A 20,781-nucleotide genomic window follows, 5' to 3' on the forward strand; every position below is an offset into this window, starting at 1 on the left:
GGCTTATGAATCATGTCCTTAGGGATTGCATAGATAAATATGTAGTAGTTTATTTTGATGATATATTAGTTTATAGTAAAAGCCTAGATTCCCACCTAAGTCACCCTAGGGAGGTACTTTTAGTGCTTAGAAAAAAATAGTTTGTTTGCTAATATAAATAAGTGTACTTTTGTGTTGATAGTGTAGTGCTTTTAGGATTCATAGTCAACAAAAAAGGGGTACATGTTAACCCCGAAAAAATCAAAGTCATCCAAGAGTGGCCAATCCCACAAGGAGATGTTAGGAGTTTTCATGGTCTAGCAAGTTTCTATAGAAGATTTTTTCCTAACTTCTCGAGTCTAGCTTCACCACTCAATGAGTTAGTGAAGAAAGACACTCCATTTTGTTGGACGGAGAAGCATGAGCAAGTCTTTCAAAGGTTGAAAGCTCAACTCACCAATGCACCCATTCTTGCTTTACCAAACTTTGCAAAAACTTTTGAGCTAGAGTGTGATGCATAGGGAGTCGGAATAGGTGTTGTGTTGTTGAAAGGTGGGCATCCAATTGCAAATTTTAGTGAAAAACTTCATGGTGCCACCCTCAAATATCCCACCTATGACAAAGAGCTCTATGCACTTGTGAGGGTCCTGCAAACTTGGGAACACTATCTAGTCTCAAAAGAATTTGTCATACATAGTGATCATGAGTCTTTGAAATATTTGAAGGGTCAGCATAAGTTGAACAAAAGACATGCAAAATGGATGGAATTTCTTGAGCAATTTCCATATGTTATTAAATACAAAAAGGGCAATAAAAATATTATGGCGGATGCTTTATCAAGGAGACATGCCCTTTTTTCTAAACTTGGAGCCCAAATTCTTGGATTTGAAAACATACCTGAACCTTATAAAGAAGATCAAGATTTTGCACCCATTTTGGCTAAGTGTCAACAGAGAGCACGATGAGGTTTTTATATTTCTGGGGATTACTTATTTAAAAAGGGAAAACTTTGTATACCCCAAGGAACACATAGAAAACTCCCTGTAAAAGAATCACATGAAGGAGGACATGGGCCACTTTGGAGTTGATAAGACTCTTGAGCTTTTAAAAGGAAAATTCTTTTGGCCACACATGAGAAAAAATGTCCAAAGACATTGTCATAAATGCATTTCATGTTTAAAAGCTAAGTCTAAGACAATGTCTCATGGACTCTACACTCCTTTACCTTTTGCAAGTGCTCATTGGGAAGATATAAGCATGGACTTCATATTAGGACTCCCTAGGACACAAAGACGTTTTGATTCCATTTTTGTGGTAGTGGATAGGTTTAGCAAGATGGCTCATTTTATACCATGCCATAAAGTGGATGATGCTAACAACATCTCTAGGCTCTTCTTTAGAGAAGTAGTAAGACTACATGGTTTACCTAAGACCATAGTTTCGGATAGAGATCCTAAATTTGTGGGTCATTTCTAGATAACTCTTTTGGGAGGAACTAAGTTGAATTTCTCAACTTCTTGTCATTCTCAAACGGGTGGGCAAACTAATGTAGTAAATAGATCTCTTTCCACTATGCTTAGGTCAATCAAAAGAGGCAACCACAAATCTTGGGATGGGTACCTTCCTCATATTGAGTTTGCATATAATAAGGTAGTCCATAAAACTACTAATATTTCTGCATTTGAGGTTGTGTATGGATTTAATCCTCTTACTCCTTTGAATTTGTTACCTTTACCTAATTAGCAAGAATTTGTGCATAAGGAAGGAGTAACAAAAGTTGAATTTGTAAAGAAAATGCATGAGAGGATTAAGAACCAAATACAACAACAAACATATAAAATACATGAAACATAGCAATAAGGGGAAGATAAAGATATTTTTTTAGGAAGAAGATTGGGTTTGGCTTCACCTTAGGAAGGATAGATTCCCAAATAAGAGGAAATCCAAACTTAGTCCCCAGGGAGATGGTCCTTTCCAAGTCCTCAAAAGAATCAATAATAATGCTTATCAACTTGATCTGTCAGAGGAATATGGAGTACATAATACCTTCAATGTTATGGATCTAACACCTTTTGCAGGTACTGAAGATGAAGAGGCAGAAACATGTGATTTAAGGACAAATCCTCTTCAAGAGGGAGGGGATGATAGAAGAAGGCCAAGCTCAGGCCCAAGTTCAGGCCAACAACTAGGTCAATGGCAAGGAAGATTCAAGAAGGCTGAGAATCTGTACTGATGGCAGAAAAATTTTCCTATTCATGTTCAAAAAATCCCATAAACCTAGTGTAGAGTAGAATTTATTTTTGTCAAAAGTATAATAGGAATTTTACTTTTAATTTTTCTTAATTGTAATTAAGGTTGGATTTAGGCATCTAAAAAACAACATATATTAAATTAGGATTTCTAGAAAGCTCCTAATTAACCTAGGTCGATCATTTAAACCTAAAAGAGTCACATGGAACACACCTTGTCATGCTTGCCTTGTGAGCTCATTCTAGGCGCCATTTCCAAACCCATTTCCATTTAAATTTCGCACTATTTTGTAATACATGACCAAGGAATGAAGTTGACTTACTCTCACGTGCTAATTTTTTTTCTCTTCACATACATTTAACACAATAGTTTTCATCAATTGTTGTGGGTCCAAGCATTCTTTTGTTAGTTAACTATACAACAAAAGTCAATTTTTGTTATGTATTTCAGTTTATACACATAATTTTATTATGTATTTTAGTTGAAATATAGAAACTAGTTTTCGTTATGTTGTTAAATTAGTTTAATGTTTATTTTTAGTATTTAATTTAATAGCTTTTGTGAATAGAATAACCCCGTCGTGCGTATGTATATACATAACACCCGTATATACGGTGGAGTGATCTAAATAGTTATTTGAGATGAATATGAAATTTTCTTAGTAGGCTTTAGTACTGGGAGATTATGTATTTCTTCCTACACCCCCAACAAACTTCTCCCTTCATTCATTAATATTTGAAAAGACTGTTTTACCTTAAAAATGACTTATGAATTATTTTTTCATAATTTTTATGGAATATATTTTCTGGAAATTTATAAAATATATTTTCAGAAAATGTTTTCTGGAACAAAACTTTAGAAGTAAACTTTTCAAAAGATATTATATACACTCCAGAATGTGTTTTTCAGAATAAATTTTTCAGAGTATGTTATGGAACGAACTTTCCGAAATGATTTCACATTACATGGAGCATATTTCTTATTTTACCTATTGATTGATGGATGCTGGAAGAAATTTAACGAGGTGTAAAAAGAAACACCCCCGAGGTTATTCAGTATTATGGAAGGATTGTTTCTTCCTACACCTCCATAACTTCTCTTGACATCCCATAAACATCCCATAAATCAGGCGAAAAGACCATTTGTCCTTAAAAAAATGGAAAATGATGGTTTGACACCCATTGCTCCACTTTACACCCCACTAAATATTAATATTTTAATTATTTTTAACTTTTTAATTTTAAAAATTATTTTAACATTTTACATTTTGTCTAATATTTTATTAAAGACATTTTCTTATTTTTAAAATTTTCTTTTACTATAAATATTAATATTTTAGTATAGGTGTAAACTGGAACGGGGTGTCAAAATATAATTACCCTAAAAAAATACATTCCAAATTTTACAATCTGAAAATGTATTTTTTGTTGTTTACATCTCAGATTCTATAATTTGAAAATATCTTTTGGATTCCATAATTTGAAAATATATTTTTTTAAAGAAATTCATTATAAATTATAAAATCTAAAATGTATACCCAATCCAGGAATACTTCTTAGATTATCCATTTCAAAATTAAAAAGAATAAAGAGTATTTTTGGTAGTATGGGTGCCACATGCAAACATTGTTGTTTAATGGGAATCTCAGCATGTCTGGTTCAGCTTAATATTAAATAACTAATAATTTGTTTTCAAAACTTTTCAAAAAAAGTTGAAAGAAATAAACAATTATATTTTAAAATTTAATCATTTTTCTTGAGTGTCTATACTTGGCCACCCTTGATCAGCCTGTAACTTGACAAACTCAGCCAATACCTTGATCTCTTCATCCTCCAAACGAGCTCCAAATGTGCACTGTCCCCGTGGCATGCACTCTTTACCAAAGCCCTGAAAGGAAGTGCAAGACATCAACTATGAATGATGAAAAACAAAATCTTAAGGCATCTAGTGAAACATATTAACTGTGTATATATGCGTAGTAGGATGAGTTGGCTTGTTTCACTTTTCTTTAGCTTTCTTTAACAAATGAAACATACCCCAAATCTAAACTTCACCCTCTATCTACCATTTTTATGATTTAAATTAACTCCTCCAAGACATGTGAATGCATGCACTCACACTTAAGTGTATAATGATTTCATTCTTTAAATCTACACAAGATAACTTACTGGCATTCGTCCTTTGCCATAGTAAGTGACACGATAGATCGCTTCTTCTGTATCAACTCCATTTCTGTTGAGTAAAATTTGGATAACTTCAAAGATATATCAAAAAATAGTCAAACGTTACTACTATACCTTTTGCTAGAGGCCAAAAATTGTGAATTTTAAATTCTCTCATTAGTTGATGTTCCAAAGAACTCACTAATGAAATACTTGGTACTCAATAGTTTCAACAAAAATAAGTATTTAAAAAAATTCAATGCTTTCCTTCTCCATCATATTTGCAATTCAGCACGAGGGTGCTTAGTTTTTCTCCTATTACCTCTGTAAATCCTTTGTAAACAGAGTTGATCCCTGTAAGTTAAAATAGTGGAAAAGAGTAAGGGACAATGAACAAATTAATTTGAGTCTGCAAGGAGATGTCTTGCATCATAAGGGGATGCTCACCGGTTGTATTACGTTTCCACCAGCATCGTGACATCCAATACAAGCTTGACGAAACAATGTGGCTCCTCTCTGAATATCTACGGTTTCAGCTCTTGAAACTGCAGAGTACAATAAAATAAACGTGAATTACATGTAAATATTTCCTTACAACAGCTTCCAAGTCCAGACGTGCTAGTTCTTAAGTGAAACAAGCTAAAGCTGAAGAAAAAAACTAAGTTGGTCCAATAACGGTAAACGGATTTTAGCCAATTGGGCACACAAATATTTAGCAAGCATGAGATGAGATGCGATGATTTTTCAGTTTATATTTCACTTTTTTAATCACTAACAATTAGCAACGAATCAGAATTCTGAACATAGATCGTTAAGCAACTATGTCATTTTGCAACACATGAGAATAAAGAGAATTTGAGAATCGGTGATGTGAAGTTGATGAAATGAGACGGTCGCAGCATGGCTTATATACGAGAGGGAAATCTACTAACTGATTAAGTAGTGTGTCAACCAATTTTTGTTTATCTCAAACTACTTCAGTACATTTTCTGAGTAAATATTCAATTTGGTCTCTGAAATATGAGTGTGTTGGCTGATGGATCCTTGATTAAAATTTTCGTGTAAATGAGTCCTTGAAAAATTCATCTTTTGTTGGTCGAATCGAATCACTCTGATCTTGAGTAGTTTGATCTTGGCCACTAGTTGATTCATTCAATCTTCCTCCTTTCCATTTTCCTTTCCCCTCCGTGGTTCCATCTCCCTTTATTTTTTAAACTGTTTTAGACTTGTAATTTTTGCTCATGTGCCTTCTCTTCTCAGCATTCCTCCACTCATTGATTCTTTGTTCATGGGGGTGAATTTTGTAATTCTTCAGTACTGATTGAATCAAGGTCCTTTGATTCTTCATTTGCCAAAACATGATAAAAATGCAGATTAAAGGTTCTCAAGATCTTGTCAACAACCTGCTGCTGATCTGAGAGCTCCTCCTTGCAAGACTTCATTCCACTCACCAGTATTTGAATTCTGTTGAAATAATCTGCAACAGGTTATTGATTATTAATCGAGAGCAACTCATTGTCTTCTGAAAGGCAGAAACTTGACTTTCTTTGTCTTGTCAGCACAATCATAGGCCTTAACCAAAAATATCACTGGTTTTGTTGTAGTGGCCTTGGATATTTTTCCGAAAACAGTAACATCAACACATTGATGAGTTTCTTGAATTCTTTATAATCTGCCTTCTGTTCTGCAGTAGCATCTATTCCTAACTCATGAAATCCCACCTTCAATTCTCCTACATCTTCGAAACCGAATCATCTTCACCCTCTATTCATCAAAGTTCTTTGCTTCAAACACTGATAAAGTGCTAGAAACAACATTGTCCAAACTCACCATTTCTTCCTGTTTCAAAATTCAGGTTCTTCAGTCCATGAACACACCCGAGAACTAACGAATCAACCTTGCCATTGATACCAATTTGTTTGGGAAGAAATAACACGCACATAGGAAGAGGAAAGAAATCACAGAAAGATAATGTTTTGTATTATTTTCAAATGTACATCCTTCAACAGACACCCTCACTATTTGTTATAAAACTTTATCTCACTGTTAGACTCCCACTATTTGTTATAATTTGCTTCTGAAATGCCTTGCATTTTCTTGGCCAACTCTTGGAACACCTCTTCCTGTTGCCAATCTAACTGCTTCCTGAATTGTAGAAGGTTTATGGAGGCGCACAGATTTTTCCAATTCTAAATTGAGACCTGACAGGAAAAGATTTAAAAGAATATCCTCAGAAACCATAACTCTAGCTAAGAGGTTATCAAATTTTTTCTAAATAGTCAACTAAAGAACTCCCTTGTTTTAACCTAGCCAATTGAGCCACGGATCATCAAAGGCTCCATCATCAAATCTCTTTTCCATATCCTTCCAGATTTGTATCCAAGAATGACGCTGGAAATCAGTTTTTAAGGTAATGGCGTTGCCATGCAAAAAATTTGCCTTCCATAGAAAGAAGAAGTAACCTAGCTCGCTGATGAATTGGTGTATTTTCCAATTCAAAAAATTGTTCAGCTTTGGCCCTTTAGTCTCAGAAATTGGTTCCATCAAAGGATGGAAAATGCAAATGTATTATGTCAAGAACAGTAGAAGAAAATTCCATAGAATCTTGATTAGCACAAGGATACTGAATCTGCTGAACAGTGTGCTATATCCTAAAGTTCTGGGATTTGATTAATATTATTGTTGGGTTGTTAAGATTTAATTAGTTAAGATTTAATTAGTTAGGATTTAATTAGTTGGGATTTAATTAGTTAGGATTTAATTAGTTAGGATTTAATTAGTAGTTTCTATCATTTATCATTTATTTTAGTTGGGATTTAATTAGCATAACTTATCTCTATCATTTGTAATCTTTAGCACTCTATAAATATAGTATTGAACTATTATTTGGGATATGAATGATATATGCACCTTGTTTCCTTTTCTCAATTCTCTATCATATCCTCTCTATCGTTGTTCTCATTCTTGGTATAATCGGAAGTCAGGTTCCCTTTATCCAAAGCCTAATCGACCTAGACGCTTGCACACACGATCATTCATATCAATTGGTATCAGCGTACTTTCAATGGCAATGGCAGATTCAACACGCTCCGCTCAAGCTGCTAAGGAGATGGAAGATCGAATCTCCCAAAGGATGGATACTAGGTTTATGGAACTCGCGACTACGTTGAAGGAAACCTTGACTCTTTCTATGAAAGACACTATGCAGGAATTACTTACTCAATCTCGAGGAGAAGGGTCCCATGGCCTCTCCAATGACAACATGGGGTTTGGTGCAATTGGCGATGATTCCATGGTTGAGTTGTTGCGTCCACGACAAAAGACTTCGGTTGATGCCTATCCTGAAGAGTTCAATTCAATCATTACAAGATTGAAGTTATCTGATGATCATATTCTAAGGTACTTCCTTGTTGGATTAAAGAAAGAAATCCAGATGATGGTAAGAATGTTCTGACCTAAGTCTCTACAACATGCGTTTACCTTGGCCAGGATGTATGAAGGAGCTAATTCAAGCAATTCGATGGCCAAATTCCACAGGGGAGTCTTGGGTCCAGCACCAGTGCCCTACATCTTTGTCTGCTTCAATCAATACCAATTGAAATGAATGATCGTGTGTGCAAGCGTCTAGGTCCTCTCGTAAGAGATTTAGAAAAACGATTAGGCTTTTGACAAAGGAAACCTTTAGGTGGCTTTCGATTATACCAAGAACGAGAACAACGATAGAGAGAGAATATGATAGAGAATTGAGAAAAGGAAACAAGGTACATATATTATTCATATCCCAAATATTCAAGCTTTTTATTGGTCACCATCTCCATCTCCCCAACTTGTTGATATTATAAAAGTTTCTCAGTAACCCAATCACTTCTCTCTCTCTCTGCACTCACCCACATTGTGCCAGAAATCTACACCTCTACACCGACTTACTCCTTCAGTGGCAGCTCAGGTATGCACTCAACTAATTTTTGGTAGAATAGATGTAATTTCTTATTCAAAACAGCACCTATCAAAAGGTTTATAAAGACACAAACTTTGCTCAGCAGGTTTTTTACACCAACTGTTCTGTTTACAAAACCAACAAAACAGAAAACTCTATAAAAGAGTTATAACACTATTCTATACAAAGGGGTGTCTTTTATATAGTGTTCACACCCTTTGAACTGTCTAACAAACTTCTGTAGTTTAAATTACAGATGCTATAAAGTTTAAAAGGTAAAAAGTATTTATTCTATCAATTAATCAGAAACTAAAAATTATCAATATAACTTTCAAAGTTAATTACCATAACAATCAACACACTTATCCTACACAGTAATAGGATAACGATATAAGAGGTTAGATATATTCATCCTTGAAGAAGAATCATGCTTTGAAGATGTGGTTCTAGATTGACATGAAACTCTCCTTTGTACATCTTCAATTGGGATTCAACTCTCAATTTTTCACTTTGTGAGAAATCAGTCCCATGAAATCTAAATTATTTTCTGTATTGTTTCAGCATTAATGCCCACGAAAAGAAAAGGATTGATTTTGAAAAGTTGCTGTATAGAACAAGAGGGAGGACGTTGCATTTTGGTAGTAATGCAGTTTGAATAAAAAAGCAGAGGCCTTATAGGGGAAAGGAGTGATGCGAACTCACGTGGAGTGGTGCAAATTGGAGATAAGACAAGAAAAGCAGCCACAAGAGGAGGAGCCAAGGTCTTGAATAACGTCACTTCTTTCACCCTTGTAAGAATTGGCTTCTTCTCCCTCATAACATTGTCCTTTTAATAAAAAAATTCAATACCAAGAGTTCTAGTGAGTTTCTTTTTCTGGTTTAACACATAACACAGTTCAAAATCACACAATGAAAGTGAGAGAGATAAGAGTGTTTTTACCTTCATGGAGAGGAGGAGAGTGTAATCAGTGGAACCAGAAATCAAGGAAGCAAGTTTCATTTCGTCTGTGGCGTAGTATAAGAAGGCCTCCACCCGCGACTGAAACTGGATAGCGTCGGAGAGTCTGCTTAACTCCAATCCTCACTACACTACATGACACGTTTTTTTTTTAAGCTGATCTACAAATTTTTAATCTTATATTTTGTATCTTTTTTCTTAATTACTAAATTTCCACATTTTGAATTGGGTTTCTATTAATTATTAAAAAAATATTTTTCTATTAAAACTTTATTATTTAATTTTTTTGGTTAATGGATGATGATAAGAACCATATTGTCTCGTCATGTTTTACTTTATATACATGTATCTATTACAGTTTATATAACTGATAGCGGAATTCTTTATTATTTAATACATTTTCAATTAAACACAAAGTTATTTATGTTATATATAATTATAATATTTTATATTAACTATGAAAGTTCATATTTTATTAATGATGCTGGAGATAAGGAAATAGTAAGATGAGGAGACAAGACACCAGCTACCAATCACGTCACTCTTTTAATAGAAAAATTTAAATAATAAAAATTCAATTGAAAAATATAAGATATATTTTAATAAAAATTTCAATTGAAAAATATAAGATATTTTTAATAAAAATTCAATTAAAAATATTAAATATAAGAAGAATTTGAAACTTAATTAAGACTTATGTTTTTTATAAAATTTAATCTTATTTTTTTTTAATTTAGTTTAATTGATTCTCTCTTATCTCTTTTATATATTTTTTCAGGTTTTCTTTACATAACTCAAGAAATTAATTCTTTTATTCTAATAAAATAGTTGTAATTTTTATTTTATTTTACTCAGCTGTTTAACTCAATAAATACATGTGTAAATTATTTAAAATTAATGTAAGAGTTAAAGGTATAATGGAAAAAGAAATAGTAAATGTGTTATTGAAATTTAAAATATTAATATTTATAAAAAAAAATAAAAAAAAATCTCTTTAATGAAAATATAAGTAAAATGCAAAATATTAAAATAAATTTTAAAATTAAAAAAATTATAAATAATTAAAATATTAATATTTATTAAGATGGAGAATATGATATTAAAAAAAAATATACTTATTAACAGTACCCATAACTTTATTGTTTTTATATTCAGAACATGATTAGTTGTAACCATAATAAACCCTGACAAGTGGCAATTAGTAATGTTTTCGAATTCCACGCTATCGTTTTTCTTCTTCAAACTCTGAACCTTCCGTGCAACGCAGAGCTGTGCTGGAACACTTATCGTGAAGAAAATAACCCTTGTACGTTGAAACCAGCACCTTCCCCAAATCATTCAACCATTCCAAACCCTAACTCGCGATTCCCGATGACGATCTTGTTGGGGGAAATTCTCCAATCCGTGGAGCTGTGGCTCAAATTGATCAAGAAGCCGCAGCCAGAGGCCTTCGTCAACCCTAATCTCGACCCCGTTTTGCTCGTTCCTGGTGTCGGCGGCTCCATTTTACACGCGGTTAGCGACGCCGACGGGAGCCAGGAACGCGTTTGGGTTCGCTTCCTCAGCGCCGAGTACAAGCTGAAGACCAAGCTTTGGTCTCGTTATGATCCTTCTACCGGTAGACCTAATTTTCATTTTACTATAATTGAGGGCATTGGAAGTTGAAACTGAGGCTGTTTAGTTGCACTTGTTGCTTATTTATCTAAAGACGTTTCCGGATTAAAGAAAAGTAAAAATGTTAAATGTGATCAGCGTATGTGTTATTGTTTTTCTTTAAAAAAAAAATTAAAATTGCAGGTTTATGTGGTAAAACGCCGAATTGTGCTTTGCTTCTTTTTTTTCTCCCTTTCCAATAATTAATTAATGACCACAGTTAGAAAGGGAGTCAAGAAATTGTATGATTGAGCAAGGACGTATGTGGATAAACATTTTATTTAAGTGTTTGTTTGATAAGAGTTATTACAGTGAGAGCTTATGCCTTTTGAAGCTTCCCTTTGAAACTAGTTGACCATATGTTTGGTTTAATATGTAGCAGTATTTGATTGGCATCAAACAAAAGCTAGAAATAGTAGCTTCTGAGTTATATTTTTATGTTATTGACATGAAAATGTCACTTGCCTCACGAATTTGATGTGCAAATTAAAGCTAAGTAAAAAGCTTGGAGCCACTTTCAAAAGCTTAACTAAATTTTGAGCTACTTTGTTAACCTTCAATTTTAAGCTTGAGTTTTTATATGATAACTCCAAATAAGCACTGCAGAAGCTCTTCGAAATGGCCCCAATGTGTACTCTTATCTGTTTAACGCCTGTGCGTATCCAACCTTCCGTGCCTGTCCAGTTTATTTATTTCTTTACTGAAATAATGTGTTTTTCGCTGAAAAGTGTGCTATGAGAAACTTTGAATTTGGTGATCTGAACATGAAGAATATTTTTCATTGAAACCAGGAAAAACTGAGTCCATGGATCCAAATTCAACAATCACAATTCCGGAAGATAGGCACGGACTCTATGCAATTGATATTTTGGACCCTGACTTGGTACGCCTGCTTTATACTGAATTGCTTGAGTTGCAATGCAGATGTTCAATCAATTTATTCATGAATCGTATATATTTCTTTTGAGCAGATGATTGGAAGTGAGGGTGTGTATTATTTCCATGACATGATTTTTGAAATGCGTAAGTGGGGATTTGAAGAGGGGAAGACACTTTTTGGCTTTGGATATGATTTTCGCCAAAGCAACAGGTAGCTAATTAGTTTAAGGCTGGAGTTGTTTAACGAATCTTGAAAGAGGAGTCATTTCCTTTCTCATCACTAATCCATAATGTTGATGTTCTTAAAGGGTGTCACCATGTTAGAATGGAGGGCCATATTTTTCTATGCCATGTTTCTGTGACAGAATTTTGGCCTTCCACCATTGATAAGACTGCATAACATTGAATTTTAAAAGAAATTCAAACACTGTACTTTTCAAATATGTACATTTTATGAGAGTATTTAATGTCATATTTCTGCATGGAAAAACCGATTCTATCTCATTTTCAAAATGAAATTATTTCTTTGTAAGGAATTCACTATTTTTATACTTTGTTATTATTTTGTTCGAAGGAACAGTTTTCTGAGGAAGCGAAATTTTGATAAATAAGCATAGCCTAAAGTGAACTGTAATTATGCAAATGGAATTTAATCTTATTGATGTCTCTCCAGTGTATCTTTTGGTTATTGGTTTACTGGTGGTTTAATTCCCCACAATCCCAAGGATAAGCTCTCTAACATAACAAGTAGTTACTTGAGCAAAGTGAAAGCAATTTTTCTTACAACTGCTGTGTTTATTTCATTTAGGTTGCAGGAAACAATGGATCGGTTGGCTGATAAATTAGAATCAATTTATAATGCCGCTGGGGGGAAGAAGATAAACATTATAAGTCATTCTATGGGTGGTCTTTTAGTGAAATGTTTCATGTGCCTGCAAAGTGATGTAACACATCTGTTAAACTGCTTATTTCGGTTTTATTTTATTTTGTTGTTTCTGTTTAATCTTATCATTTATATCTGTCAATATTTGGTTTATACACTTCAATCTTGGAATTTATCTACTGCTGAAACATGACTACATTTTTATGTTGCCTTCAGATTTTTGAGAAATATGTTAAGAACTGGGTTGCAATTGCTGCACCGTTCCAGGGTAAGTAATTCTATTTTGTATTTATCAAAAGTATGGAATTATAATTAAGGATATTTGATGAATGATTCTTTTAGCATTTCAATGCAATTTATAATGACAGGTCTATTAGAAATTTGTTTTCCCTTGTTTAATATATAAGGCAGTGCCATATTTTCTTCATGGGCTAAAATAGTTAATGGAAAAAACTAGTGCATAATAGATCACACATTATCATTTCACTTGATGGTGACCAAAATAAATATGATTTGAACTTATGACTCTGTATAATTTAATAATTTTCTTTTATTGCCTCAATGTATCATATCATATGTATTGTTTTAGCTGGTTAGAGGTTTTTTATTTTTTTGTTTTTTCCATGGAAAGTGCATAATGGTGTAGTTGTACGGGTACATTGTTCTGCAGGTGCACCTGGAAGCACTAATTCTACCTTTTTAAATGGAATGTCATTTGTGGAAGGATGGGAACAAAACATTTATATTTCCAAATGGAGCATGCACCAGTTGGTACATATCAGTTATTTGTCTTCTGGATTTGTGCCTTGAATTTGTTTATCAACTGTCTCAGCAATTTATCCTTACCATTCAGCCATGGCCACTGGCCAAAGTGTGGATAGATTAAGTGTTTATTAACCATTCTGAGGATATTGGAAAGCAGTGATGAGTACATCTTCCTGAAATCAAAGTCAAATAACCGAATTGCTTAATTACTTGTCACACTTCACAATTGTACTTTTCAAAACTATGATTACACTAGAAGAAAAAAGAATTATGTGACATAATATGGTATGAAAAAATATAATGATAGTTTTCTCTGTTATTATTTATAGTTTTGTAGAAGTTATTTTATTACTGGATTGCCTTTCATCTTTTGTATGATCTTCTGATATAGTCTGGATGTTTTGATTTTCAAGTGTATGTGTTGTTGGATGGTGTTCTCTCTTTCTGTTGTTTATGCTGCTCCCTATTGAAAAAAGATTATTAAAAGCGCAATCTTGCGTTGTTTTTGTATGCATTTCTTGTTTTGATTAATTTCGTTCTCTCTTCTGATTTTGGTATTTAGATACTTCAATATTGTAAATTATTTATTGAAGTTTGTTCCAATCACAGCTTATTGAATGTCCATCCGTATATGAACTGAGAGGTTGTCCTAATTTTCATTGGCAACATGTTCCTGTTCTGGAACTGTGGCGTGAGAGACATGATTCTGAAGGGAAATCACATGTTGTTCTGGAGTCATATCCACCGTTTGATAGCATTGAGATTTTGAAGCAAGCTCTTGTAAATAACACTGTGAGTTACCACTTGCACAGCATGGATATTAATGGAACTTCGTTAAATTGAGTATGAAATTTCCATGAAATGGAATACATTATAGTTTAAAATTTATTTTTGGAGCATTAGACACTTTTTGCCTTTGACTATTAAAATTTACAAATAATGATTAATGAATATTTGAATGGAAGAAATCATGATGTAAAGATGCTTTGCCTTTTTCATATCTAGAGATGAACTTGGATTAGAACTTTAACTTGGTCTCTATTCTCTCCTAGTTTAAGGAAATCTTTTGAGTAAATTACACTAACACCCCTTGTACATTTTTAGTGTTTACAACAACTTTACTGAATTTTTTTCAAGCAATAAAAGGGTTAGGTTAATGTATAAAGGGTGTTCGTGTAATGCATAAAGGATGTCAGTGTAATAATGTATTTCTTTAGAATACAGTAATGCATTTAAGGAGTACCAGTGTTGCTATTAACGATCTAGTCATCTAGGATGTTTATTGATATGTAGCTCTAACTGTGATCCAGGTTAATTATGATGGCAAGGATATACCCCTGCCCTTCAACTTGGATATCCTTAATTGGGCAAACAAAACATGGGAGATTCTATCTTCTGCCAAACTTCCCTCACAAGTTAAATTTTACAATATTTATGGGACCAGTCTTGAGACACCTCATAGTGTTTGGTAATGCCTCTATCAATTCTTTGGATGTTACCATTGGCTACCGTAGAAATGGATGCATGTAAATATTTATAATTCTTTTGGAAACATGTAACCGTCGCTTGACACAACTATTATTCTACAGCTTTGGGAGTGGGGACAGGCCTGTTACAGATCTGCAACAGCTACGTTATTTCCAGGTCAATACATTTGTGATTGTGTTAAATATGTGTTTCGTGAATCATGTTATGTCTTGAATAATACGAGTTGTATGGTATGGTGCACACAATATCCATTCCCCGGGTTTAAAATACAGTATTATTTTTATTACTCTGAAGAAAAGTGTGGGTCCATCTGCATTTTGGCTGTCTGTATTCATTTGATTAGTTCAATAAAGTGTATTGGCTAATAGAATTGGTAAATTTAAATAAATTTATTTTTGAAGCCGTTGTGGTATGTCTGACCTTGGAATGTGACAACCTCTTCTCTTCATAACGTTATCTCACTTTTCTCTCCAGTGTGATGTAGTTCAAGTATTTTCTAATTGAGCATTCTTTATGCTAAATCTTTGTAAATTATTTCTCCTCATCATGTGGTTACTTTTCTTTTCTTTGGTTGTTAATGCTTGCTTCTTTCTTAAAATTCAGGCCAAATGTGTATGTGTTGATGGTGATGGAACAGTTCCTATAGAGTCGGCTAAGGTTTGCTTATTTTCCTATACATAAATAATCCTTGTGCAATTGATATGTCGAATCTAATTATATTTAGTTTTCTTGACATTGTGTCAATTATGTATCAGTAGTGTTAGTATTATTTGAGCTAAAGCCCAAAATATATTTTGATTAAACCTAAATGCAGGCCGATGGTCTTAATGCTGAGGCAAGGGTTGGAGTGCCAGGCGAACATCGGGGCATCCTTCGTGAGCCACATGTATTCCGTCTTATCAAGCACTGGCTGAAGGCTGGAGTTCCTGACCCCTTTTACAATCCCCTCAATGATTTTGTGATTCTACCTACTGCTTTTGAAATTGAGAGGTATAAAGAGAATGGTGTAGATGTAGCATGCCTAAAAGAGGAATGGGAAATTATTTCCAAGGACCAAGATGACCTAAGTAGTAATACAACCGATAAAATGTGCTCCATATCAGTTTCACATGAAGGACCCAATCAATCTTATTCCGAAGCTCATGCTACCGTCGTTATTCACCCAGGCAGTGAGGGTAAACATGTTCAACTGAATGCTTTGGCTGTTTCAGTTGATGCCTCGTGAATCACATTCTGTTGAAGTACGTGTAACATCGGGGGCTTATATATAATTCATAATGGTTGACATCTCTTGTATATATATTCGTTTGATTTCGGTGCCATATTCCTCCCCGTTTCATGTATGAAAATGAATACCATCTTCCTGACATTCTTGTATACACTATGTGAATATCATGAATCAGTTGTGAAATGAAAGCCATATTTATGCTATGTACAAAGTTGCTATCTTTTAGTATAATTTTTCTCTAGTTTGTTTGTATTTTCATTTTGTTCAAGGAAAGTACTATTTCATCGAAGAGGAAAGCGAGAATGTGGACCAGCAAAGGCAAGGAACTTTCTGAGCCCCATTTCCTGCAACCGTGTTATTTCTTGGGGCTATCTTTCATTTATTTAGGAATGTAAAATATACATTACGGAAAGTTTATGAACATTAATGCAAATAATTTTCTTAAAAACTGGTCTTACAAAAAAGTAAAACTATCACACATATATATGTATGTATTTCCATGTAAATATATACAGATAAAAATAAAAAATTTATTTGTAGTCATAAATCATGATAAGATAAAATATAGTCAACACAATTAAAATACTAAAAACTTAAACAAATATATAAGAGTTGGTCGCATAAGTATTAATAACAAATATGAAAAAACTGATTTATTTAAGATTGAAGTCTTTAATTAAAAAAAAAATTCTTTAAAAAATTTAAATACAAATAGTCCACAAATATTAATAAATATGAAAAATTTTATTTATTAACATTGATGTCCTTATTTTTTTTTCTTTAAAAAATCAAATACAGATTATAGTAGTGATAAGACAATGCATACTATCCCACCTTACTTTGAGAGTCCCACATGTGAGATGTATTTGGCTTGTCCCACGTAGCTCCGGGCTGGCGAGTCACGCCGCACAAGTTTTTAAAAAAGTTAAAAAGAAAAATTAATAAGGTTATTGATAAATTTTTAATATTTACTATATAAAAATAGAATATGAAATAAAATTTATATTTATACATTGAAATAATGAATAAATATATTTAGTTATATTTATTATATGCACCTGTGAGGACTGTGAGGAGTTTAGACCGTACTTATGTTTGTCGGTGAGTGACTGATGTGTTTGTATCATTTCTTCAATCTCTTTCTTTTATTGTTGATGCTCGGTCAGTTGGAGTACTTATGATTGCACTCCGATGCTCAAGTCAGTGCTCTGTTTTAATGTTTTAAGTGTTCTATTTTGGGATATAAAAAACGTACATTCCTCATTTGTCTTGTCCTCCTTTATACGAGTGTCCTTCCTCTCTCTTCGTTATTGTTGGGGATATTCTCCTTGACTCATTTAATGTCAATGATTCTTACTAATGACACTTCATAACTATTAATGACAACCTATTCAATGTTAGTACTAAGTGCTAGTAATAATAGTTATTTATTGTGTTCTTTATGTTGTAATTTTACCTTGGTTAGTCAATCCTAGATCGTCTAGTCGATACATTATAATAATAATAATAAATTAAAAAGAAAAAATAATTATGTTAGTTAGAGACAAGCTAGCCTGCATTTTAGTTGATGCTTTGCCTATGTTTGGTGAGTTTGTACATATGGACATAAATATATTTTTCTCGCCTTATAACTTTGTGTACATTCAAAATTGACTTAACTCTCCTATTGTCATCATATGAAAAAATTGATTTAATTAACATTAATGTTTTAGTTAAATTGTCCCTTTTTTCTTAAAAAAAAATCAAACTCATGATCATATATCTTAAATTATTATTGCTTCTATCGAAAATGAGTTTGGGAGTGCAACTCGGTGAGAATTGGACGTCATCGAGATTGAGATCTTAGTTGGTCTCCAATACGAAAGGGGAGGTCCATTTGAAAAAGACGACTTTTCAATGTTTAAGTCAATAAGAACACAAGAATAACAGGTTCTTAGTAGTGTGAGAGTTAAGAGTATGACATTAGATAAATTGTACTTCCTGGAGAGTGAATATTTGTAGGCTCATCAGGTGGTATTCTTTGAATGGACTCTTACCAATCTTTTGGATTAGCCATGTAACTGTTATTCATTGTTTCATAAGCGCTCTTCATTTAAAATCCATTGTTCATTAAATGGATAGTAACGGTCTGGTTCAGAAGTCGAATGGTCGCCTATGCCGTTGGCAGACGAACATATTATATTTAATATTTATATATATATATATATTGTGAGGTTTTATGGTATTTTTAACTATGTTTGAGTTTTTTTCTACCACTCTTGTTAAAACAAAAAAAATAAAATCATCTATATAAACACGTTATGTTGATAGAGAATAATATTTTACCAAATAAACATGAATGGGTTATTCCCATATCATATGTTCACCTCAATGTGATAAAAAAAAATAATAAGTTAATTTATAACTCTGATAACTTTTATGAATTCGTCAACCCGGCAAAATTTAACAGTAACTTAAAATTTATCAGACAGTTGTGAACAGGAGAAAAAGAAAATCAGACTACAAATGAAAATGTAGAAAAATGACACAACAGTGAGAACTAGAGGCAAGAAACTACTGATAAAAGAGGTTATTGAAAAACAAGATATAAAAGGGAATCCAAACTGAATTTTTATTTTACATGAACTAAAACTAATATTTGTTGGATACAAGCATAGATTTCAGAAATAAGTTAAGTTGAAAGTGTTTGCTAATTCTTTGGCTTGATGGCAACACCTTGGATGAGAAGGCCAGTTTTCCACATGCCACCTTCATATTCATACAAAGAGATCTCCATCTCCCCAACATCTTTTTCAGAGGCCACAAACTCACCTACTGGAACCTCTATCCACCTCTCCCTTGACTTCTCCATTAAATTTTCCTTGTGCTGTTGTTTCCTCCCTCCAGGAAGAACAAGTCTAACATTTATCGGAAGTTCCCACCCTTCAGCTGAATCTTTCAACATCACAATAAATGACACTTGATACAAAATTCCTGGTGAAACCATTCCAATGTCAAATTTCCCATGCACTTCTAACCAGCATACCATTTTCAGCCTAGCCAACTCTATCATCGTGCCGCTGCCACACACACACATAACAACTTTATTTGGAGCTAGTTTATAGCAAGTTGGTATGAAGGACAAAAATTAGTTTTATAGATCTACTATGGAGAACACTTTTTTTCTATGGTTTAATTTGAAATAGTATTGTCATTACTTTTTCGGCTGGGAAACTCTAAATATAATATTGGTGATACATGTTTACCTTTCTTCTTTCTGCTGTTCCCATCTCCAATAGTTCTGATTTTCTGCCCAGGTGATTGAGAGTGCTCTCGCGTACAGCACGAAACAGTTGCTGTTGGACTTCTTCTCTACCCAATATTTCTGTGCACAAATAATGATAATCACCAAAGATTCTTCAGTCAGTATATGAAATCTTAAATCGAGTTACTATAAGATATAAGATTAAATATGTTTTCATAATTATATTATAACAATTATATGACCAATATGAAAATACATCCTTTTTTAATTTTGGTTAAGAGTGTAAGAACTAAAAACACATTTAAGTTAAACTTCTCTTAAAAACATGTCCATTTCTATAAAGAGGTAACATGAGGACTTAAAAACTTTGAATGACATTGAACTTGCCTTTGTTTTGTGAGCTAAGAACACCGCAGCATATAGCTGATCCAACAGCTTTCCCCAGCTGGAAGAATTACCAACTGAAGAGTCTGCATCCTTCAGTATATGTTCATAGTTGTGTGGGATCCGTCCTTGAAAGTTCCATGGTTTCAGTGGCATCTTTGTGTTGCCTTCAGGAGAGAACGACCATGATTCCCTTCTGGCAGGTTCATGTGGCTGTGGCTGTGGCTGTGGCTGTTGGTGGTGGTGTGACTGTTGCTGAAACTGTGTTTGTGATTGTGGCTCTTCCTGAGATTGAGTAGCCCCCATTTTTTGTTCCTCTACCTTCCTTCCTCATCTTCTAAATAATATAACATTTACGTTTAGAACTGATTCTATGTTATCTCTCAACCGTTGTTATTGCTTCTTCTTTTTTTATTCCAAGGTATAATATGCTTTATCATAAAGGAGAGATATATACGACTTATAAGCACTTAAATATGACAATATTTTAAAAAATATATATTACCTTTTCTCATTTATTATTTATTATCATGTTTATCACCTATTTTCCCCTTTTCTCATTCTCTCGTTCTTTATGTCCCAAAACAATAATTTTATAATTAATTAAAAATTGAAATCCTCGTAAACTTGAAGGGTATTATTATTCCTACCCCAAAAAAAATTTAAAAAAAGAAGAATATATTAAGTATAGTTAGTGTGAAATTAATCTTTTTTTTTTATATTTGAGTCTAGTAAAAAAATAATTATGAAGACAGTGTAATTTTTTTAAATAAAAAAAGAAAAAAAAACAAGATAAATTAAGCATATTTGGGAGGAGTGTTATTCGTTTTGGCAATATTTTCAACTTTTAGAGCGACTTAAGCTCATGACCCTCACAATGGACTCATAATACGGGCTTAAACTCATTCAAAATATTCTATGATTAAATTTATAATTATATAACAACTTTTTAAAATAATTTAAAAAATATT

At 33.1% G+C, this 20,781-nt stretch overlaps 3 protein-coding genes across 3 annotated transcripts; 1 reads left to right on the forward strand and 2 right to left on the reverse strand.

Moving 5' to 3' along the window:
* Nucleotides 1-3,860: 3,860 nt before the first annotated feature.
* CYTC6A (Cytochrome c) lies at nt 3,861-9,444 on the reverse strand. The gene is made up of 6 exons (XM_068612328.2): nt 9,269-9,444; nt 9,031-9,154; nt 4,839-4,936; nt 4,714-4,745; nt 4,398-4,461; nt 3,861-4,116 (listed from the first exon to the last, which is right to left on the reverse strand). Exons 1-6 carry the CDS (start codon nt 9,326-9,328, stop codon nt 3,976-3,978), a joined length of 519 nt encoding a protein of 172 aa, XP_068468429.2. The 5' UTR covers nt 9,329-9,444; the 3' UTR covers nt 3,861-3,975.
* A 989-nt stretch (nt 9,445-10,433) lies between these two features.
* LOC137810860 (alpha/beta-Hydrolases superfamily protein) lies at nt 10,434-16,385 on the forward strand. Its single transcript, XM_068612326.1, has 11 exons — nt 10,434-10,904; nt 11,731-11,822; nt 11,911-12,029; nt 12,627-12,762; nt 12,918-12,969; nt 13,372-13,472; nt 14,076-14,258; nt 14,777-14,934; nt 15,056-15,110; nt 15,558-15,611; nt 15,769-16,385. Exons 1-11 carry the CDS (start codon nt 10,658-10,660, stop codon nt 16,177-16,179), a joined length of 1,608 nt encoding a protein of 535 aa, XP_068468427.1. The 5' UTR covers nt 10,434-10,657; the 3' UTR covers nt 16,180-16,385.
* A 2,384-nt stretch (nt 16,386-18,769) lies between these two features.
* Nucleotides 18,770-20,188, reverse strand: LOC137810859 (lectin). Its single transcript, XM_068612325.1, has 3 exons — nt 19,814-20,188; nt 19,428-19,546; nt 18,770-19,241 (listed from the first exon to the last, which is right to left on the reverse strand). Exons 1-3 carry the CDS (start codon nt 20,114-20,116, stop codon nt 18,872-18,874), a joined length of 792 nt encoding a protein of 263 aa, XP_068468426.1. The 5' UTR covers nt 20,117-20,188; the 3' UTR covers nt 18,770-18,871.
* Nucleotides 20,189-20,781: the final 593 nt, after the last annotated feature.

This window comes from Phaseolus vulgaris, chromosome 2, assembly GCF_051622355.1.
Source record: "Phaseolus vulgaris cultivar YP4 chromosome 2, ASM5162235v1, whole genome shotgun sequence".
In the NCBI taxonomy this organism is placed as follows: domain Eukaryota; kingdom Viridiplantae; phylum Streptophyta; class Magnoliopsida; order Fabales; family Fabaceae; genus Phaseolus; species Phaseolus vulgaris.